The following is a 23,412-nucleotide window of genomic DNA, read 5'->3' as shown; positions in this document are numbered from 1 at the left end:
AATCGCCACTCCTCACGCATTCATTCACTCACACAACATCTGCTCATCAGTGAGGTTGGTGCCTCAGGGGGGCCCCAGGCCCACATGGGGAGAAGACACCAGGGCACAGAGTCAGGCACAGGCACCCCCATCTGTTGGGTCCGTCAGGACTGGGCCAGGGCGACGGACCCCAGGGCTAGGGGAAAGGTGCTCAGAGCTCAAGCTCATTGCCTTCTTAATTTTCGCGCTTCAGGGGGCCGGGGGAGTGTTCCTAAAAGTGCAAATGTGAAACACTGAGCTTAAACACCTTCCCTGAGCCCCCAAATTTGCCCCTCCCCCCTGAGACTCAACTCTCAAGCGGACCCGAGCTTTAGTAACCCCTTCCACACACGTCCCGCCCTGGCTCCGGTTCCCCATCTCCAAAGGGAGACTGACCCAGCCTCACCAGTGTATCCCACCCCCATCATCTCCTTCAGGAAGTGCCCCCACCCCCACCCCCGGCAAAAGCCCCAGCCGCCCGCTGAGGGGGGACGCATCAGGACAGGGCCCTGTGAGTTTCCTCCTGGCGGTGGGACAGTCTCCGTGGCTCTAACAGCCTTCCGCAGCCCAGCGCCCAGCAATGCACCTGCGCGTAGGAGGTGTGGAAACCCAGGCAGCTCAGACTCACGCCCAGGTACCTGCGGATTACGCACGGGTGTATCCTTTCTCCGCCCCTAATCTCATACGGGCCCCGCCCAATCCACCTTACTCAGGCCTGGCTTTACAAGGTCCTGACCCTAAAAGACAGGTCCCTTAATACCCTGGTGCATATTAAGACCCCTTCCATCCTGCCCCGCTGTGCGAGATCTTGCCCACTGACCCACTGCAGCGACCCTTATGCTGGTACCACTCCAGAGTACTTCCAAGACTCGGCCCCGGCCCCGCCCCGCACCTGTGCCTCTGGTTTCAGGACCCTTGGCAGCCATCTAACGGCTCTAACGGCTCTAACAGGTCCACTACGTCTGCTTCCCTGGGCACCCAGGAGGTTTCCAGTTGGGCCGGCCACCCCGACAGGGACAGAAGCTCTGAGGAGAGAGGGTGATGACACCTGGGATGGGGGACACCTCAGGCACGGGGGGAGCCCGGAAGAGGCGCCTGTTCAAGCTGGGCTCGCCTGAGAACCATGAGCGGAGATCAGCAAGGTGAGGAGACAGTTGGCCAAGGGTGACGGAAGGGTACTCTTGGGAGCAGGGAATAGCCCTGGCAAGGGCTTGGAGAGCTGCTGGGGGTGGGGTGGGGTGGGGAGGGGGCTTGTGAGATGAATTCCTGGCATTGAAGGAGTGACCATGAGCAAGGCAGTGGAAATTCTGGAGTCGGCCTCCATCACAGTTTTAACTGCCCTGAGACCAAGCTCAGACCTCTCGGAGAGCCTTGGCCCCCTATACAGGCTCAGTGATATAACGTACAACCCAAGGGCCCATGCAGTCAGTCAACAAACATTGACAAAGCCCTTCGCTGGGGTGTATTGCGTCCCAGGTGGGAATCGGGGCAGGAGGAGGCAGCAGGGAGACCGGGGAGGTGATGGCGGCCTGGCCCGAGGACGCCCTGGGAGAGGGCAGCGGTCAGAGGTTAGAATCCTTTGTCCTGGGGGCCTGCTGGAGGCCCCTGATACTCAGGGAAAGACTCAGAGCCAGTGGCTGGACCTTCAGAGTCTGGGGAGGAGGAAGCCGATGGAAGTGGGAGGTGACATTTTGGGGAGGACAGAGTTAGTGGACAGTGTCTGGGAAGGGCTGGGCCACTGGTGTGACCTCGGGCCCCTCTTGCCGACAGCTCCACCAGCGTGGGCAGCCTGAGCAGCCTGCTGTACAACGAGGACGCTGAGTCAGAGAACACAGGTGCATCTGCTGGGGCCACGTGTGGGGGTCTGCAGAGGAAGCCGAGGGGCATTGCGGAGGTGTGGTGGCTGGTGGGGAGACACCCCCCCCAAACCCATGTGACAGACGCAACATGGGGTTCTCCTTAGGTTACAAATCGATCCAGATCCCATGACTGAATGCTAGACTCAGGACCTGGGAGCTGCAGACCTGGAACAGCTGGGCTGCCCAGGGCGAGCAGCCTCCGTTTTTCTCCCTTCTGCAGAAGGAATGGGCGTGAATGGGGCTCCCAGGGCCTGTCTTCTGAGCCTAGGGACTGGCCCAGGGTGGTGGGCATTTACCGGCTTCCACACCCATGGCCAAAAACCAGGCGTATCCAGTGTCTGGGTTCCCCTGGAGGCCTTTTAGCCCTCCTCTGGGGGATCATTAGGTGGTGTTTGTCTGTGCCCCATTTGACGCCCCATTCTCACTAGCTTCAGCATTCACCTGGGAGGTGAAGGCCAATGATAGGATCTACAACAACCAGTTCAAGGAGAAGATCTTTCTGTGTTGGCAGAGGAAGAAGTACAAGGTGGGTGGCCCCACTACCCTCTCCTACCTCCTCCCACCCAGCCTCCCCCCTCATCGCCCCCCCCCCCCCCCCCAGTTTTAATCATGAACAAATTTGGTGCTGGAATTTGTCCTGAGTTTCCTTGCCAACCCCCACCCCAGTTCACGTTAAAATAAGTTAATACCAAACCTTCAAAGTACAGTGGGTCCACTAGACTCTATCTAAAGTCCCCTTGCCTGTGTGACTCACTTTGGGAAATACTGGGGTCACAGTCCAGCTCAATGAGTCTTTGCATCTAGTAGGGGCTTAATTAATGCTGGTTCAAGGCTTTGTACTCAGCTGGCACTCATAATTGCTGGCCTGACAGCTTCACATTCAGCTGGTGCTCAGTAAAGCTGGCTTGAGGCTTTGCATGCATTGGATGCTCAATTATTGCTGATTGTGGCCAAAGGGTGGGGCAGGGCCAGGTGGGGCCGTGGCCTGGGCAGCACCCCCATGCTGGCTATCATTCCAGGGCAACATCATCCATACGGTCAAGTACAACTTCTTCTCTTTCCTGCCCTTAAACCTGTATGAGCAGTTCCACAGAATGTCCAACCTCTACTTCCTTTTTATCATCACTCTCCAGGTAGGGCAGGGTGGGGGGCAGCCCCAGGGGTCAGCACCTGCACACATAACCAATCCTTCCACCTGTTCAAATTGCCTCCTTCAGGAAGCCCTCCCTGACCACCTTCAACACATTATTTTGTAGATACACAGGGGGTTTAAGTGTGTTTGTGCTGTTGGTTGGATGGGTGGGGGAGGTGGGAGGGTCAGTGTCTGTCTCCTCACACACTGGAAGCACCCTCATGGCTTCATCCCCACTGCCCAGCCCAGGGCCTGGCACACAGGAAGTGCTCAGTATATTTTAATGATGAAGTTGCATGAGTGGCTTCTCTTTTTCTGAGGAGAACACAGCCCCTCCCCAGGATGGACAACATTCTTGGTCACATGACCCCCTTGGCCCAGCCCACCAAGCTGATCCCAGAGGGTGGAGAGGAAAGGATTGAAAGCAGGTGCTGGGACCTGGGAGGACACTTCCCAGCACCTGGGTGGCTCAACCAGAGAAGCAAATGTCTGTCCTGGGCAGCTCCCTCTCTCAGTTGGGTAGACACAGTTTTCAGAACACCCTGACCCCCACCCAGTGTCTGGTCTGACCTGCTTTTATCCACTGATCCCATGAACATACTGTGTGCAGGTCCTATGCTGGACACTGGGGATCCAGCAGTGCCCCTGATACCCACTGTCATTAAACCACATGGCAGGGCCTAGTGATGGGAAGGAGATCCACCTCCTGACCTAGGCTGGTCTGGTGTTCACTCAGAGCTCAGGCCTGAAGGATAACTGGGAAAACAGTTATAGGGAGCAGAACAGTAAAGCCAAGGCTCTGAGGAGAGAACAAGGTTGGGGTTCCTGGAGGATGTGACATGGGAACTGGGCACGGAAGGGAGAGGAGTTTACTGGGAAGAAGTTCTGGAGGGGCAGAAATTGAGAGGCAGTTGTCCCAAGATCCGTGGGGAGAGGTGGCTGGCCCCAGGCCCAGGTGGTATTGGCAGGTGGGACATAGGATGCTAGGTTGAGGGGCTGGGTGGGAGGGCAGGGGGAGAACGTTGGGAGGAATGTCGGGGGATGGTGGATTGGTGTGACACGCCCTGTGTGTCAGGGTGTCTTCCCTGATATCTCTACAATGCCCTGGTTCACCCTCTTGGCTCCACTCATCTGCCTCATCATCATCCGGGCCATCCGAGACTTGGTGGACGACATTGTAAGTGGAGGGACCGCTGGGGAGGGGATTGGGAGCAGAGTGGGATCCTTGTCTTGCTACCACAAGGGACAGGGACAGGTGCCCCATGGCCCTTCGATACTTGCTGTCAATAGCTGTTATTCCAGCACCCCCCTGTCCCCGCCCCCCCCCAGCAAATGTGCTGGTGTGAGCTGGAACTGTGCTCTGCACCTGGGCCCTCACCACGGCAGTATGGGGCAGCATGGGGGGCATGGCTGGTGCAGGGCCACCCTTCTGACCCACCCCTGTTGACCCAGGGGCGACAGAGGAGTGATAGGACCATCAACAACAGGCCCTGCCAGGTGCTGGTGGGGGAGAGGTGAGGCCTCTGATGATGATCAGGGGAGGTCATCTGAGGGAGGGGACTCCAGCACAGCTGTGTGTGTGTGTGTCTGTGAGGACATATCAGGGAGGGGTGCCCAGCATAGTGCCTGGAAACTTCCATGCCCCCTGGACATCCTGGTTGAGGCTGATGTCTGACAGGGATCCAGCCAGGACTTACTAGATACTTGCTGTCTACCAGGTGTGGGGATGGGCCCTGTGATGGGGACAGGCTGAGGACGTGATTGTTAACCCTTGCGGGCCTGGAAGTCCAGCTGAAAGGAAAGGCAGGGAAGGTCACAAGGGACTTGGATACAGAATTGGGAGGAGAGAGCCAGGTTTGGGAAGGTTGAACTTCCTGTATAGGCTGAGACTCCCCTCTACCCTCCAAAGACCTGCAGGTGGGCATGCAGGAACATAAAGGACCACAGGGACATCGGCAGGCCCCACCTTTCTCTGTTCTTTTAGCTTGGGGATGGCATAGGGACCAGGGGTTCCAAAGATGGGCCTGGTTGGGGTCCTCTCCCACATCTGCTGCATATTCTCGACAGCTTCCTGTGTAAAAAATGGAAGGACCTGTGTGTGGGGGACCTGGTCTGTCTGCGTGACGACAACATTGTCCCGGTGAGCTTGTGTCAGCTTGGCCCAGACAGAGCTCCCCACTCTTTGGGGGTGGGATGCCTTCCTGCTTATTTTCCTCCTGTCCCCCACTACAATGCTGTTTCCTTTCTACTACCCCCACCCTCCCCACTGCAGGCTGATATGCTCTTGCTGGCCAGCACGGAGCCCAGCAGTTTGTGCTACGTGGAGACAGCCGACATAGATGGGTGAGGCATGGGTCATCAGTAGGTCTTTGGGGGCCTGGGAGCCATCAAGGCCTTTCTCATTCACCAACAGCCACAAAATGTGGCTCCCCAAGTCCAATGGGATATTTAGATCATTCATCCTGGGAGATTTGTGGGGCACCTGCCAGCTGGCAGGGGGCAATAACTTTAAATCAGACAAAGGGACCCACCTTCTTTGGACCAACATTTCTAGAGGCCCTCCTGTGCTCCAGGTGTGGCCGCCCAAAGTGAGAAGGCCTGAGGTCTGGCCTTAGTCATTTTGAAAATGTCCTGTGTGACCTTGGCCAAGGCCCTCTCCCTTTCTGGGCCTCTGCTTCCTGATTGGCAGCTGGTGCACACAGTAGGGGCTCAGGGAAAATGTTTGAATGACTCTGAAAAGGCTGTGGTTGCCTTGCCTGCGTGCTGTCTGTCCCCATCTCTTACCTCAGTCCCCTTCTTATCACCAGGGAGACCAACTTGAAGTATAGGCAGGCTCCAATGGTCACACATCATGAGCTGACCAATGTGAGCAGTATGGCTTCCTTCCAAGGTGAGAGATGGCAGTTCATCCACCCCATCTGGGCATTGATCTGCCCCTCTGTATGGTGGGCATGAAATGTCCCCACCTCACTGGGTTTTGGGGGGATGGGGTCTGCTGGCAGGTGTTGGGGGTTGAGATAGCTTTTAACAGGCTAGCTTATCCCATGTTTCATGTCATTTGAATCCATGTAACAGCCCAGGCATTTTCTGTTATTACATAACATGCTACACCATTTTATCAGGCATTACATTATATTTTTAAAATGCTGATTACATTAAATCAAATGTTTTTGGTTGTTTAATCAAAAAGGCAGCCTGTTGTGTGCACAGAGACAGGGAATCAACACATCCATAGAGGTATATTCTTGCTTTCCACTTGAAAAGTGAAGTATTTCACACCCGTGGGTTACAACAACTATTTTCCAGAGGCCCAGTAGGGGAATACATTACTTTTTTCCTGTCTTGTTGCAAAGACAAGTAGCTCTAATTGATACTGGAGCATAATCTTTCTCTCAAACCACAGCCTTTTTGCTCCTGACATTCAAACACTGTGGTTGCATTTGTTTTCATTATATCTGAGGAAAAGCCTTGCTTACATGGAGGTCTAGGCACTGTAAGCCAGGTGCTGAGCTGGGTCCCAGCATCCTCAGCATGATGAAGACAAGGCTGGTGCCTCCTCTCATGGATCTTACAGGTATTTAAGATGCCATCAGTAGGCATAAATGTCTAGTGACCTCCCAGGGCTGTAATCAGGAGGAAGGGGGCTTGGTGGGGGACCTGATCTGACTGGAAGATCAGAAGAGGGAACAGCATGCACAAAGGCCCTGAGGCTTAACAGAGTCAGCCAGATTTTGAAGCATTCAGGAGAGGAGGCTGTATGGCAGGGCGATGGAGGTGCCAGTGGGGCAAGTTTGGGGCAGTGTGAGTGAGGGTAGCTGGAGCCTGGAGTGACAGGGAATGTTCCCCACACCCTGCCTCACCCTGCACTATCGATGGGTGGCCCAACCCAGCCTTAGATCTCGGCTTCCTAATTGCCCTGTTGCCCATAGGTAAGGTGGTGTGTGAGGAACCCAACAGTCGGATGCACTACTTTTGGGGGCGCCTGGAGTGGAAGGGCAAGAAATACCCCCTGGACAGTGGCAACATTCTCCTACGTGGCTGCAAGATCCGAAACACAGACACCTGCTACGGAATGGTCATCTATGCTGGTATGTCTGCTCTGTGGCCTCTGCAGCATGAGTTGCCCTGCTGTGGGTGGATGAGAACCCTGAAGTCATTGGCAGGAAGTCACAAGGCCAGGGTTTGGCTGCCATGTGTCTGCTGCCATGAGAAATGGGACTCTGGCATGGCTTCTGTGGGGCCTTGGGTTCTAAAACTGGAAATGGACATATTGAGACAGTACCCTTTTATGTAGATGGATGGGTGGCTGGGCAGTAGATGGGTAGATGGGTAGAGGGGTGAGGTGACAGAGGAATGGAGGATGGGACAGGTGAGCGAACGGATGAATAGATGGATGCAAACCCTGCAGGTTTTGACACAAAGATCATGAAGAATTGTGGCAAGGTCCATCTGAAGAGAACCAAGATGGACCATTTGATGAACAAGCTGGTGATCCTGGTGAGCTGCTCAGAGCTCCTGCCCTTGGGTGTGTGGGAAGGGGGGCACACACAAGAGAGAAAACAAAGGGTTCCTCCCCATAGACAGGAACCCCAGCTGTTTTCTTTCAGGCCTCAGTTTCCCTACTCTGAAAAATGTGTACAGCCTGATCCTACAGACAGAAGTAAGTGGGCCAGAGAATCTTATAATTATATTTTTAATAATACCTCAATCCTGACATTTCTCCAGACCCACAGGAGAAAATAAAATGCTCACCTACCCTCCATGAACATTTATTTGACAATCTTAATTTTTTTGTCTAGTCAACTGTCTTTTTAATAGAAGTCATTTAATAATTTAAAAAGCAGCAGCCACAAAACCCAGCAAAACCCCTATGAGTCTCTTCCCTCTGGGACTGCCAGTCACTTCCTTCCAGTCCCTCTCTGCCATCCTGATGACAGAGCTTAGATGAGGAGGCTTCTTGTCTCCTGTTTGCCTTTTATGCTGTGGTGTCCTGGTGCTGCCCTGGTTCCTCCACATCTTCTGACATCTTTCATTCATTGAACAGATCTTCACATTTGTGGTGCTGATTTCTGTGGCATTGACCTTGGGCTACTGGGCCAGTGCAACGAAATTCAAGGTCAAGCACAACTATGTGCCTGAAAAACACATGTACAGTGTGACCAGCAAGTCTTTCATCATGTTCTTGAGTTTCCTCATCCTGCTCAGCATCATGATGCCCATGGCCATGTTCATCCTGTGAGTCCCTGGGCCTCCTCCCCACCACTTAGCTTGAGAAAAGTGGTAACTCCAGTGGGCTATGGGCCAGGGTGTGACCCAGCTTGTGTTTGCAGAGCTGAATTCATCTACTTGGGGAACAGCATGTTCATTGACTGGGACATGGAGATGTACTATGAGCCCCAGGATATGCCTGCCAAAGCCCGCAGCACCAGCCTCAATGTCCAGCTAGGCCAGGTGGAGTACATCTTCTCGGACAAGACAGGCACGCTCACACAGAACATCATGACCTTCAAGAAGTGCTGCATCGATGGCATTGTCTACGACCCAGATGAGGAGCAGACCCTACATAAGAAGAGCTCCTACCTCTGGAACAAATTTGCTGATGGGAAGCTGCTCTTCCATAATGCAAGGCTCCTGACTGTCGTACGCACCAACAAGGACAGGATGGTGCAGGAGTTCTGGCGCCTGCTGGCCATCTGCCACACGGTGATGGTGGAGGAGAAAGACAGTGAGTACTTCACTGGCTGCCAAGGCTTGGGGCTTCTGAGTCAGTATTTTGGACTTAGAGGTTGTCCAGTCCAAGCCCAGGGCTCCTGTCATTCAGCTTAGAGGGTTCTCAGGCCTGGGACTTGAGATCTGTTACTGAGCTGGAAGGGGGAGGGTCACTTAGAGTGGAACCCAAGTGCCCACCTTCTTTTATTCAGCTTAGAGGCTGTACTGGCTAAAGAGACCATTGTCTTGTCAATATCTGGTGAACACCCACTGTGTCCATTTCATCTGGGCATCAGAGATGGGTGGTGGGTCCCCAAACGAGACAGCAGGCCCTCAGCAAACGTGCCTCTCTCCTATCCCACTCCCATTGTTCCTTCCTCACCAGATCAGCTGTTGTACCAGGCAGCCTCCCCTGATGAGGAGGCGCTGGTCACAGCGGCCCGCAATTTTGGCTATGTGTTCCTGGCACGCACTCAGGACAGCATTACTTTAATGGAGCTGGGGGAGCAGAGGGTGTACCAGGTCTTGGCCATGATGGACTTCAATAGCACCCGAAAGCGGATGTCTGTGCTGGGTGAGCCCCCTTGGCCCAGAGATGGAGGTGGGCACAAAGGGGAGCATTTATTGCCAGCCAGGACTCTCCCTCCACAGTCCGGAACCCCGAGGGCTCCATCTACCTCTACACCAAAGGTGCAGACACTGTCCTCTTTGATCGCTTGCATACGCAAGGCTTGTATAATAGAGAACAGACCACAAAAGCAGCCACGGAAGAGGCTTTAACTGTGAGTTCCTGTGGGAAGGGAGGGAGGGTGGGTAGACTAGTTTGAGAGAGGGGGAGTCGAAGGGGTGGAGGGAGGAAGGATAGAGGGAGTAGATGGAGGGAGGCGGAGGAAGAGGGAGTTGGCTAGGCTGTGCCCTTACTCCCATGCACAAGGGCAAGGAAGAGCTGACCTCCATGCTATACCCACACAGGGGCGGCATTTTTTTTTCTAAGTGACTCAAGGGACCCTCTGTGGTTAGGCTTTGGCCTTGGACACTGGCCCCCCACCAACCTCTCCCAACCAAGGCTTGGCCCCAAATCTTTTGTATCTGTGGGTGAAGCCTAACTGCTCAGCCACACTTTCAAGGCTGTCTTTCTGTCTCCTACAGGCCTCTGTACACTGGTTCTCCTTGCCCCCTAGGGCAGTCCCCAGGAACCTAGTTTCTGGTTTGTAATTTCCCCCATGCTCAAATGATGCCCCAGGACCTCTGCACACACTGTTCCCTTTGCATGGATGCCTTCTTCCACTGTATCATTCAGGATCTTTTGGTCCTCGGGGCTCTGCCACCTCCAAGGAGACTATCCTGCTTGACCCTATCATGGGCTGACATGTCATGTCAGCTTACTCCTCTATAGTCCAGCCCTGGCCCTTTGGGGTTACCCAAGGGTTTTGCTGGGTCTCCAACATCATCCAGCACAGGTATCAGGGTGTGTATTTGTGCAAAGAATACCCTGGGCCTCTCACTCAGGACTTCCTAGAGAACTCCGCTCTGCCAGGAGGGGAAGTCAGGGGCAGGCAGCTGGTCTCTGACTAAGTGCTGGCGAAGTGGAATCAAGGTTCAGGGAGCGCAGGCAGAGGGAGGAGGGGCTGAGAGATGTGGTGGCTGGAGAAGCACCCTGGGACGCAGAGTGGCCGGCCCCCAGTCTTTTGCCGAGCAGACCCTGCGCACGCTGTGCCTGGCCTACAGAAGGGTGAATGATGATATGTACGAGGAGTGGCGCCGGCGGCACCAGGAGGCCAGCATCCTTCTTCAGAACCGGGCTCAGGCTCTCCAACGGCTGTACGAGGAGATGGAGCAGAACCTCCAGGTGGGTGCAGCACCGGAGGCTTGGGGGCTCCAGGGTCCTGGCTCCAGTCAGCTACAGGACCCTGGGTCTCCCACTCATACCAGGGTTCGCTGGATCCCTGCTCAGTCTGTTCTCTGTCTGCTACTCCCCCCCACCCCCCAGCTGCTGGGAGTCACAGCCATTGAAGACAAGCTCCAGGACGGCGTCCTTGAAACCATCCAGTGTCTCAAGCAAGGGAACATCAAAGTGTGGGTACTCACAGGGGACAAGCAAGGTAGGTCCTAGGGTGGCCATCGATGGGTGAGACAGGACTCATATGTGCCCTGAATGACACCATCAGACTGTGCCATTGGTCTGGGTTCAGCCCTGGGCCCCACCTTATCCTGGGGAGGAAAGAAAGTGTCCTAGGGATGGTTAGAACAGCCAGGGTTCCCCCAGACACCTCCCCGAGACCAGTGGCACTATGCCAAGCACTTCTGGAGTGTTTGGCCCTCATGAAAACACCATGAGTTGGGACCCTTGTTACCCTTGTGTGTTAGATGAGCCCAACTGAATTCAGAGACCTCAGGGTACCTGCTGGAGTTGCCCAGCCTCTTATAAACAAAGCTGGCATGGAACCTCAGGTCCTGTGGTCCTGGATCACTGACTTTCCCCCACCTCTTTGTGGGTTTTCCGGGCCCCACTAAGCATGGGTGCCAACAGGGTCCATATTAGCACTTATGTGAGTGGGAGATACATATACACAAAATATTTAAAATGACATTTTATAGCTGTGTTGGTATAAAGACACATGCCCTGGCTGGAATATTCAGTTTTTATTCTGATGTTAAAATTGAGTCATTTTGTGGATTCCTTAAATGGTCCATGGGCCCTAGCATGATAAGACTAATGATCCTTTGGCCCTTGCCCCAGCCCCAGCCAGCCAGACCCCTTTGCTCAGAGCCACGGCCCAAGTTTCAGGGCTGGGCCTCAATGTCGTTCTCTGAACCAATCGCCATAGCCAAGGTGTGGGACAAGGTGGGTGAGCCTGGCCCCTGGGCGTCAGGGCTGAGCTGGGCTGTTCTGCAGAGACTGCGGTGAATATCGGCTTTGCCTGCCAACTGCTGACAGAGGACATGCGCATTCTGCACGAGGAGGAAATAGCGTAAGGAGCCAGGAGTGGGAGCCGGTGAGCTGGGTGGGGCAAGGCGGGGGATGGTGAACACCGATGGCCGCCCAGGTGTGGTCCTTGGGGTTTGCAGAGTGTCCTCACTCTGGCTGGACTCCCAGGGAGTGGACTGTAAAGGGGGAGGAGATGGAAGGAAGCCTGTGCCTGGGCATGGCTGAGCCCCAGTTGGGTCCCTGAAGTCAGATCCTGGAAGAGTACCGGGAGAACAAGAGCAACCTGCCGCAGGTCAAGACGGCAGCCATGGTCGTTACCGGAGAGTTCCTGGTCAGTGGCAGCTCAGGCCTGACTGTGGGGCCCCTGGCATGTGGGAGGGGCTGGGAGAAGCAGCTCGCTGTGCGTGGGGTGGACTTCGGGAAAAGCCAAAGCGAATTTCACACCAGGAGAGTGTTCTCAAAGGGACTGGAGCCCATGCGGGCAAGTTCAGCCTGGGATTTGGAACTGGAGACCAGGAGGGAGGAGCGGCCAGTTGGGGGTGTTCAGAAAGGGGAAGGGGCAGCCAGGGTGATGCACTCCTTCCCACCGCCCCCCCACTCCACCCCCCACCCCATCCCTTGCTGGACAGGACCAGCTGATGAAGAGCGTGATAGGGTTGATGCAGAAGGACAAGGACTTAAACCCCAGCAGGAGACCCCAGGTGTGGCCGCAGCAGGCCTTTGTGGAACTGGCTTCGAGGTGCCAAGCGGTCATCTGCTGCCGGGTGACACCCAAGCAGAAGGCCTTGATTGTGAAGCTGGTCAAGAAATACCAGAACGTGGTGACCCTGGCCATTGGGGATGGCGCCAACGACGTCAACATGATCAAGAGTGGGTGGTGGGCACCAGGTCTGGGGGAAGGCCTCTGGTGGGTTGGGAGTGGGCCAGGGCCGACATGCTGCATGTGCCCCTGCAGCTGCCCACATCGGCGTAGGGCTGGCGGGCCAGGAGGGCATGCAGGCAGTGCAGAACAGCGACTATATGCTGGCTCAGTTCTGTTTCCTGAGGAGGCTGCTGCTGGTGCATGGACGCTGGTCCTACATGCGAGTCTGCAAGTTCCTACGCTACTTCATCTACAAGACGCTGGCCATCATGATGGTTCAGATCTGGTTCGCTTTCTACAGTGGATTCACTGCCCAGGTGCACTGGAGGGTACAGCCTTTTGTGGTTTCTTGGGGTGGGCGTGCTGTGCCTTTCTGTGGCCCCCAGGAGGGCAGGGGGCACTGCCCATTCACACTCTGGGGTCCTCATGGGGTCAGGTTTCCTGAGGTTGCAGGGTCAAGCAGCCTTTTCTGTAGCTGCATAGAGTTCAGGGGTATTCAGCAGATTTAAGCTCTGAAGCCAGGGCAGGGCAGCGGATGCTCCAAAGGGTAGGTCATTCTAGGGGAGAGAGGGAAAGCATGAACCCCAGTGAAAATAAACACTGTGGGGGCTGGGTCTCTGACTTCAAGACATTCTCAGTGGTGTAATGGTGAAGATAGATATGCCTTCTGGAGCCTTAAAAGAGTCATGGGGTGATGAATTCCCCTGCATGTAAGGCAATTACCTGAAAATAGATGGCCCCCTTAGGGAGTAAGCTCCCTGCCACCGATACCCAGGTATTTGAGAGGAGCTTTACAGAGGCACCCTTGACAAGTGTATATAGTTTGCTTTACTTTTTTGTTTCTAGATATTTTATTCTTTTAGATGCTGCTGGACATGGAATTTGTTTTCTTAATATCCTTTTGGGATTGCTCATTGCTGGTGTGTAGAAACCCAGGTGGTTTTTTGTGCGTTGATCTGTGCCCTGCAAATTTGTGATTTTTTTTTCTTGGCTCTAGGAGATTTCTGGTGGATCCTTAGGGTTTTTCTGCATGTCATCTGCAAATAAAGATCGTGTTTTTCTTTTCTTTCTCTCCAGTTTGGATGCCTTTTATATCCTTTCTTGACCTAATTGCTCTTACTAGAAGTCCCAGGAGATGGCGAGGGCTGGCATCCTTGTTTAGTTCTGATCTTAGTGAGGAGAGCATTCCATCTTCCTGCATTTGTTAACTGGAATTCTTCTGTAGAAAGAACAAAGCACTCCTTATCCTTCGTTTATTTATGAAATTACTTATTTTTATCTGTATGGACTTCTGGATATTTTTTATTGTGTGTTTTATTGCTCCAATTGTCCTGGGTTTGTCCTTGTGACATGGGCCTGTCTTTTTTTCCTGAGTACATCCTCATTTTCTGGAGCTACAAGAGGTCCCAAGCTCATTTTGTTCTTTCCTTGCCGCAACCCTGGAATCAGCCACTCCCACAAGAAGAAGCTCTCGTTCTTTTAATCCAAGAAGGGTAGTGTTAGATACCAAGAGCTAAGTGTTCAGTGTGTGCTCATTGCTACTGGGATGCTATTACCCTCTCAGCAGACAGAGCTAGGAAATGTACACATATTAGTGCATGCGTAGACAATACATCTCTATGTCTATTTCTATTTCTATGTCTATCTGTCTTGTATATATTAAAAAACTATGAGTTCACACTGATACCTCTGATTCCAGTACTCATGACTCTCCTTCAGCAGTGAGAAACTCGATTCGTGTAAGATTCTGGATTTTTACGTATCTGCTCACTCACAGAATGCACATATCAATAAAATGGCTTTTGGAACTGAAACCTCCTGTCATTTAACTGGACTGGATTCATGCATCAAGAAGGAAGTTAATTGGTCTCATTGTCTGGTGGGGGTCTCTTCCAACTCCTTTACCCATCAGTGACTCCCTAAATCTAAAATGACCCCAAACCACACTTTTTAGCCATCGTTTCTCCTGTAGCTCTTGGTTTGCAGCTCTCCAATTAAATGAACACTAAAAAGTGCTGTTTTAAAATAATTAGACCCTGCTTCTTCTCTCTCTCTCTGCCTTTTATCTTCCAGCCTCACTTAACCCAACCTTTGATTATAATGCAAGTTTCTAACTCACCAAGAATTCTCCACAGGTGCTGAGCTAGCTTGGGTGGGTCTCCTCAGGTAAAGAGCATTTCCATTTCTGGCCTTCTGGCATCTGAAGGCTTACTACTAAACCACATTCTCCCATACCTTTCCCTCTCTAGCCTCTGTATGAAGGCTGGTTTCTGGCACTCTTCAACCTGTTGTACGCCACACCCCCAGTTCTGTACATTGGGCTCTTTGAGCAGGTGAGCAGGCCGAGGACTTCCCTTCTCCTTCCCTGGAGATGCTCCTATCTCTACCCCACCTTCTTCCCCTGGGAGGTCTGGGGTGGGGTGAGATGGGGCGGGGATGGAAGACCACTACCATGTAACTGTTCCCACAGAGCCCAGCCTGACAGTAGGTGAAGCCTTCTTGCCCAGGTACTGCCCCCAAATCTCAGTGCCACTATCTGTTCTGTATAACAGTGGTGAGAGGAGCAAAAGAGACGGCTCTACTATTTACCCTCCCCTACTCCTCAAAAGTGGTCTGGCTATATGATCCAGACTAGGGCAGTCCAGTAGAACTTTTAGGATGATGAAAGTCTCTCATGCCTATGCTACCCAGATGGGAGCCACCAGCCTGCCACAGGTGGTCAATGATGAGCCCTTGAGGCATGCTTGGTATGACCTGAGGAATGGGGCTTTCTTTGTATTTCATTTTTTAAAAAGTTTTTAAAACATGGTAGAACACCAGTAACAAAGTTCACTATCTCACTGTTGTCATGTGCATGGATCAGGCACATCAAGCATGCATGTGGCTGTGAAACCAACTCCAGAATCCCATATCCCCACCCCCACCCTCACCTCAGGATGTGAGTGACAAGCAGAGCCTGGAGCTGCCCCAGCTGTATATCGCTGGCCAAAAGGATGAGCTCTTCAATGACTGGGTCTTCCTTCAAGCCATGGCTCATGGCATGGCCACCTCCCTGATCAACTTCTTCGTGACCCTGGGGATCAGCCATGACACTATTGGGCCTCTCAGTGACTACCAGTCTTTTGCCACCATCACGGCCCTGTCGGGCCTCTTATCCGTCACCATGGAGGTAGGCAGGGTTGCTGATCGACCACTTCTGGTGGAACCTTAGGCATGAGTCATGGATGTTTCATCATCTGGTCCTTCAAACTTTCCATGCTGCCTTGCCTGAGGTTGCAGCCTGCCCTGGCTTAACCCTCCTTTTCCCCGTTTAGGTCATCCTCATCATCAGATACTGGACGATCCTGTCCGTACTGGCCATTTTCTTCAGCCTCTGCTTCTACATGGTCATAACTTGGACCAGCCAGAGCTTCTGGCTCTTCACAATCTCTCCCAAGACCTTCCCTTTTCTATGTGAGCCCCCAAGCAGGGAACAGGGCATCCATCCCTGAAGATGGGTGGGACCTGTGCCTTTGGGGAATTTGCATAAAGGCTCCCTGACGGTGAAGGGTGAGAAAGGAGGTGGAATATTGGGTGGCTCTGGGAGGTTCCACCCTGGTCCAGGCTGTGACCCTCCCATGTCTCTTCCAGATGTTGACCGAAATGTGATGTCCCACTTCTCCGTGCTGCTGGTGGTCCTGCTGAATGTGTCACTAAACACCCTGCCTATACTGGCCTTTCGTGTTATTTACCAAGTCCTCAAACAGCTACGTCCCAAAGTGAAGGTGGCTGGGGTCCTCACTGTACATTGCTGGAAGCAGGGACTCCAAGGAGATGCAGCGCTGGGGTCAGGGGGTTAGAGACCCAGACAGATACCCTGTGCCCTCTGGGGCGTGGTGGCAAATAACAGGCCCCAGGACCCTGGGAAGCCAGTCTGGTTCCAGTACTGACATCACCAGATTACCATCATGAATTGTCTGTGACTAGGGGAATGAGATGACAGAAATAACCTGGAAAAGGTTCAGGCAAAAGGGAGACCTTAGAAACACCCCCCAAGCGTGTCTGTCCATCAGTAGATGAATGGATAAACACAGTGTGTGGTTCACCCACATGGTGGAATATTATTCAGCCTTTAAAAATAAGAAAATTCTGACCCCTGCTACAATGTGAATGAACCTTGAGGACGTTATGTTCAGTGACATAAGCCAGTCACAAAAGGGTGATATTGTGTGATTCCAGTCACGGGAGGAGGTCCCTACTGGAGGCAGATGAATAGAGATGGAAAGTAGATGGTGGGAGCCAGGGTCTGGGGGAGTTAGTGTTTAAATGGGAACAGTGTCAGTTTGGGGAGATGAAGTTCTGGAGGTCAATGGGAGGTGATGGTTGTGTAACAATGTGAATGAATGTGCTTAATGCCACTGAGCTGTACACTGAAAACTTATTAAAAATAGGTACATTTTGTGTCTATTTTACAACAATGAAAAAAGGTAGGGGAGACTTACTGGATCAGGTAACAGAAACCTAGAAGGACCAGATATGGCTGGGATGGGCTGTGGAATTGACTGGAATAGTGGACCAAGATATGGCTGCAGACCTGTCATGTTCTGCCACACAGGCTGGAGGCATGGCTGCCCTTTGGTTATCCTTTCCTGGCTTTGCCATAAGAGGGCACTTACGGCACCTGGTAGCCGATCCAGAGTCAGGTCCCAGGGTCAACGTGGTGAGGGAAGAGCCTGGGCAATGAAGATGGCCAAGGATTCTGAATGACCCCCACTGGGACCAGGTGACCCAAGAACAATCAACAATGTAGGAGCCTGATGACTCTTGCTTGCCCCTTTGCTCTACAGGAGGAAGAGGAGAAGGAGGAAGAAGAAGAGGTGGAGGCCCCAGCTGAGGAGATCATTGAGGTACCACATGCTCGGCGCTCCAGCTACGCCTTCTCCCATGAGGAAGGCTATGCAAACCTCATCACACAAGGGACAATTCTGCGGAGGTCACCAGGGATCCACAGACACATGTACACAATGCCATCAGAAGAAGAGTTTTCCACAAGCATCGATGCCACCTCATGAAAAATTGTCTATGAGCATCAAGTCACCCTGGTATGAGCAGAAGATCTTGCCCTTGGAGAGAAGAGGTTCTAGCACCAAAGAGGAAGGTGTCCTCCAAGGACATGCAGCCACCTCGGCAATGAGCTCCCCTTTGGCTGTGGAGAGGCACCTCTCTTTTTTTCCTTCTCAATATATGTGATAACGAAAAAATGAATTAGACCATGAAATCTAGAAATTAATACCATTTTTAGATGGTAAAATGCTCTTTTGAACACACATTTTCAAATGTCCATTCTTGCGTAACTCTTATATAGTGCAAGGGGAGGGGGGATCCAAAAAACCCAGAACTTATTTATAAAAATTGTATATTCTTACATGTTTAAACTTCAGTTACCTTCCAAGTACTCTCCATTCGATGCAATACACCCACCGAGACATTTTTTCCACTGCTCCGAACAGTTTTTGAACTCGTCTATTTTGATGCCTTTTAGTGCTTCTGCCGTATTTTGTTTCACCTCTTCCATAGCAGCAAAATGTCTCCCTTCCAGGACTTCTTTCATCCAAGGAAACTAAAGTCTCTCAGGGTGAGATCAGGTGAATAGGGAAGGTGGGGCATGGATGTCATGCCATTTTTGGTGAAAAACTGCTGAACACTCAGTGCAGTGTGGGCAGGTGTGCCTGTAAATCACCCATCATGAAACGGGCAAATACATTGAAAGACTCTCCAAAAAAAATTCACTGAAGTCAAACGCAGCCTCTCACAACAATGCCAGCTGGTGCACTGATACAGATGGGTTCCTAGAACACTCACCTAGCAGGGGAAGCCTGCACTACAAGGGGCCCACCCACCAGAAGATAATTCTGGTTTTTGGGGGGTTCCCCTCATATAGATTCCATTAATGTCAGCCCTCATCTAAGTATTAAAAATGTTTAACCTAACTCTTCACAACACCCCTGTGAGGTAGTAGGTGGTATTGACCCCCATTCTCCAGATGGTGAGGGAGGTGGCTCCTTGAAAGCCATGTGTGAGGCCTGGTGGGTGTGGTGGCAGGGCTGACTCCATCCAGGGATCTGCTGACCTCATGTTCACACATCCCGGTACCACCGCAGAACTGCACAGAAAGATCTCCCACTGAGACCAAGTTCCTGCCTAGTCCAGAATTGAAGAAGGGTCTGTAAAGGTTTTATGTGTTTCTCATAAAGCCAACTATTCTCCTTAAACTTGAAAAATGAAAATATGACTAAATGTCCTTTGGAAATATTTGCCCCTTTTAAGACTTTCATGCATCTACTTAAATTTTGTAGTTGTGTATGCTCTTAAACCCCTCTGGAAGATAGTTTGAAATGGCATTAGGGATGAAAATTTGAGAACTGCATAGAAATCAATCGTTGATAGATTTTAAAAAATATATACACTATGGTAGAAGAATAAAGTCTCAAATAAATGCCAAGGAATATTTCTCAGCATTTAACAATGCCTTGCACAGAGCTGGTGTTCAGTAAGTGGATAAGGGACAAATGACACATCTTTGATATGCCTGTCACTGGTAACAGCTCCTCTTGGGAGAAGGGCAGGTGCCCGTGGGTTCTTAGCCGGGGGTGCTCTGGTAACACAAAGGTGCTCAGCCAAATCCCAAACCATCTAAGTGGTGATGCTTTCTGCCAAATAAAACGTGGGGCTATAAACATCGACTCCCCCTCCCCTTGCAATTTATACGGCTGTTTATAAAAATATATATGTAAATATAATTAAATATATCAAGAGTTAAAGTGCCTTATAAGGAAATGTCTTTAAAACCATACCCATGCACTAAGGACAGATAAGAAAGTTAAAGCTTGCCATTGTGCTTTTCGGTTAAAGATTTTCAATGTATTTCTAACGCTAAAAAGCACTGGTGCTCACATACCCCTTCCTGCTGAACTGTAGCCTTATTTAGAATAATGAGTCCACCTCTCCTGAGTATATCTTAAATGAACTTTGGCCTCGAAGGGCGGCATGTGTCCTGGGATCACCCCCGGGCACACTCCAGAGGGACTGCTGAATATTGCTGTTATTTGCTCCTTGTCCATCTTTAATCTACATCTTATCTTGATTCAGCCCAAGAACAGATTGCTTTGGGAAGTTGGAGATAGGGTGGGGGTTCTTCTGGTTCTAAGGCCTTCTGACCATTTGGTTTTGAGTGACATTCTAGAAGAGTAAATGGCGACACAAAATGGTGAAGCAAATCCATTCTGCAGAGTGGCTGACCAAAAGCCATTTTGTCCCAGGGTGCATGGAGTGGGAGCCCCCCCCCCCTCCCGGTGAGTTATAGCTCCACCTTGACCCCTTTTATAATAGGCAGCCCTCTGGGCATTTGCTTGTTAAACTCCAGGTACTCCTCACCAAAAAAAAAAAAAAAAGTGAGTTTACTGAAATTTCCTCTTCGGTTTGATTGCAAAAGACTCACCAATGCCACAGATGGGGTTGCACAGCATCACCTGGGTTTCGATGATACAGTAAAACTACCTAACATAAGAAGGATGCCAGAAACAGGCCTACACTCATTTGTCACAAGACTATTGGTTCCTGATTTTTCATTCTGCACCACGTGGTTCAAATTGCAACCAGCTGTAAACATTGCTACTTTCCTCAGGCATTCTCCAAAGACTATCGGCAGTAGGCCTGTGGCACTGAGCCAGGTAATCTACTTCAGGTTCTGGCCAAAAGATATTTTCAGGTGTGAACTCTATCCAAGAAAAAAGAGCAGCCACAGTGTACTCCAGACTGTGATTCAGGAGAAGGGAATCCAAGCACAGATTTTGGAATTACTGACTGTTGTGACTGACTGTTCAGAACAGTGGAACAATGACAGGGAGGGAGCACATATATCTGAAAGCCACTGGTTTCACATTCAGGTCAGGGATTAGAAAGAAGGCTCTCAAGGGACTGAAATCACAGTGCAGGAAAAAATCCGACACTGGCATGGGGCATGCACTAGATGCAACCAGCCAATATGATACCAAGAAAATTGGCTAAAACCTAGCAACACCCCACAGCCTAATGTGAAGCCAAGAAAGCAAACTCAGAATAGTTTTCCTTGTATGAAGGGAAGAAAATGACTTTTAAAATTCCAATAAATGATAGACTTACAGATTTAGGTCTCTTCTGAGATCTCTTTTGGCAATTAGAATTTCACACACACACACACACACACACACACACACACACACACACACACACACAGGCTTCCTAGTTGAAGACTGGATTACCCTTCTCACCTAGCAGACCTTAAAATTCCTAGCAACTCCCAGCTCTCCCAGGGGCTTTGGCAAGGGAGGCCCTGGGGCTTAACCTTCCTTAGCTTCCCTGTAAATCTGTATTTGGTTGCACCAAGTAGCATATCACCATACGAAACTACAAGTACTGCTCAGGTCTTACAGGGAGGCAGAATGAGATCCACAAGGACGAGAGGCTGCAATGCTTAGTGGTCACACAAACTAGTAATAAACTCTTGAGGTAAAAGAAGAAAACTGTTTCATTGATTTGAGCTTCAGCTCCTAGATAAAGTAATTTTGCAAAACTTTCTCAAGTTTTTAGTAGTTGATATATCTTCCCAATATGATTTACTTAAGGATATTGTTTATTCTCCTGTTACTTATAGGACCCTTAGCGCTGTCATTATCTTTAACTCCAAAGACAGTCAAATCTCAAACACTTTTTCCCAAATATATGAGAATTAATTAATTTCACCTGTTTTTAAATTTTACTAGAACACATCATGGAAGGTATAGATAGATAAATATGCCAAATATTCTGGTTTCTCTACAAAACCCTTGCACATTTTCTATTCTCATATTTTAAAAAAATCTTATTCAGTAAATGCCAGTATAACCTTTAGTTACATGAACTGGTGGCATGAAAATCCCTGTATTATATGGAGTCATGTTATTCTTAAATTACCCATACTTTATAGTTATTCATTTCTAAAACTTCTTTTAAGATTAAAAAAAATACAACATCAAAATTTTGTAATCTACAATATCCTTATTATAGTACTAGTGTGACAATGCTCCATAGTGTTTGAATTTCCACAGACAGAATCACAAGGGTCTAGATCTATGTATGCTGGGTCTGGGCAGTGAATCCAGTCTGGTTCTGCTCAGGATCCTCATCCCCTCTAGCTGGTCCCTTTTTCTCAGGGTCTGCTCACTGATGCCTCATAGCAAATACACACTTAAGAGTCTTCCTGAGTCACACAATGCTCTAAACACACTCTAAAATCCAGGAGGATGCCAACCAGCTTCTCAGTCAGTATCGAGGATCCCCATATTTTCCCCTTTTGCTTCCCCAGTGAGACTTAAAACCAGGAAACGAATCTCCCAGTTACAGCACTTTCTCTGTATCTGTCACCACTAGCCATCTGTTCTAAATGGTACTCCTCAAACTAAGTAGGGCTGTGTGTCCTGAGGGTCGTCTTTCCATTTATCACATGCCAGAAAAAGAGGACAAAAAAGGAGTGATAAAATGACACACCTTGCTTTCTCATTTAGTGACCTTTGTCCTAGAAACGGTTCATTAACCAGATAAAGATAAACCAATGCACAAAAATCATCCTGAGATTTTGAATATTTAACATGCTTGAGAGCTGCAGCATGGGCCATACTGCCCCCTAGAGATCTTTTGTGGCAATGCACATACTCGCTGGGTCCCTGAAAGAAAAGGTTGTGGGCATTTCCCACACATGGAAACACTTGTTGTCTCTTGATCTCGAAGACTTTTTTCTTAATTTCACATCCTGTTGGGATTGCAAAAGGACAAAGCATGGGAATTCCTGATTTTTTGTAGAGAGAACGAGAGGCTTCTTCTTTCTAAAATTTGGAGTGAGTTTAGAGCCCTGGATGACACACAACTCTTACGGAAAAGAACACGAACACTGTTATAACTGGTTGCAGATAAGTTTAGATTGGGGATCGCTCAGGAGAAACAGGGTCTGCAAAAGTTTCACATAATGCCTGGCACATAGAAGTTTAGAATGTATTACAAGAAAGGAAGGGAGAGGAGGAGGGAAGAAAGGAAGGAAGAAAGGGAAATTACAGTATGAAGTGGACGGTCTGAGACGCAGGGCATGGACATTGTGAGCAGGTAGGGAGATAAGGGGACTTATTTAATAGACTACACCCGCCCAGCCTGGCCGACACGCTATCCGCCATGATACCTCAGGGCCTCTGTCTCCCCTCATCGCCCCCACTTCCGTCTGCATTATAAAATAAGAACAGTGTCCAACAGCTCTGCTGTGGGAAATGTACCTAAGAGTTGGTGGAAGAAAAGCATGAACTATTCTGCAAGATGGAGAGAAAAATGCCTGGAGGGCCAGCAGCCAGTGGGAGGTGGGGGTCAGCCCTGGAAGGATGGCAAAGCTGTGGATTCCCCAGAAGAGGAAGTCAGGAGCTTCAGAGAGACCCTCACATTTGTACATTATGTGTGAGCTAGCCCCTTTCCCAGGAACTACAGATGGAACGAGCACCGAGCAATGGATGATTTCAGAAGGACTAAACTTTCTGCATATCAAGTATAATGCACAGTGGCTCAGAACACCTCTAGATTTGGAATTCTGCTGTAAATATGGTACAGTTACTTTCAGTAGCAACTGAAGCAACATGAATTCGACTTAGTAAGTAATACTTTCATATAAATAATTTTCTTCTTAACTTTTTGTATAATAGTTAGCATAATAAAAATTATTCCTCTCCTTTTATATTTAAAATTTCAAAAAATCTAAACAGAAATTGTAAAGTATAAAAGGGAAACATTTTAATATTAAAAAAATGTTTTATTTTTACTCCAATCGTAAAACAGCTGAGTTGTAAATTTGAATCAGCTGCTTGTTACATTT

At 50.2% G+C, this 23,412-nt stretch overlaps 1 protein-coding gene and 1 pseudogene across 1 annotated transcript; one reads left to right on the top strand and one right to left on the bottom strand.

The window, feature by feature from the left end:
• Window positions 1–1,059: 1,059 nt before the first annotated feature.
• Window positions 1,060–17,806, top strand: ATP8B3 (ATPase phospholipid transporting 8B3). Its single transcript, XM_090288216.1, has 26 exons — window positions 1,060–1,160; window positions 1,789–1,853; window positions 2,312–2,403; window positions 2,897–3,010; window positions 4,085–4,186; window positions 4,462–4,523; window positions 5,077–5,149; window positions 5,282–5,352; window positions 5,817–5,899; window positions 6,939–7,097; window positions 7,418–7,506; window positions 8,054–8,244; window positions 8,340–8,734; window positions 9,104–9,292; window positions 9,370–9,500; window positions 10,403–10,567; window positions 10,709–10,820; window positions 11,615–11,690; window positions 11,894–11,978; window positions 12,277–12,517; window positions 12,603–12,826; window positions 14,759–14,842; window positions 15,445–15,678; window positions 15,824–15,962; window positions 16,140–16,267; window positions 17,336–17,806. Exons 1-26 carry the CDS (start codon window positions 1,060–1,062, stop codon window positions 17,558–17,560), a joined length of 3,630 nt encoding a protein of 1,209 aa, XP_090144342.1. The 3' UTR covers window positions 17,561–17,806.
• A 2,039-nt stretch (window positions 17,807–19,845) lies between these two features.
• LOC149999337 (protein-S-isoprenylcysteine O-methyltransferase pseudogene) lies at window positions 19,846–22,729 on the bottom strand (annotated as a pseudogene).
• Window positions 22,730–23,412: the final 683 nt, after the last annotated feature.

The sequence above is a fragment of the Furipterus horrens genome, unplaced genomic scaffold (genome assembly GCF_987537825.1).
Source record: "Furipterus horrens unplaced genomic scaffold, mFurHor1.1.pri manual_scaffold_10, whole genome shotgun sequence".
Taxonomy (NCBI): Eukaryota; Metazoa; Chordata; class Mammalia; order Chiroptera; family Furipteridae; genus Furipterus; species Furipterus horrens.
The sequence above is the reverse complement of the archived record's forward strand: the minus strand, read 5'-3'. Positions and strand labels throughout refer to the sequence as shown.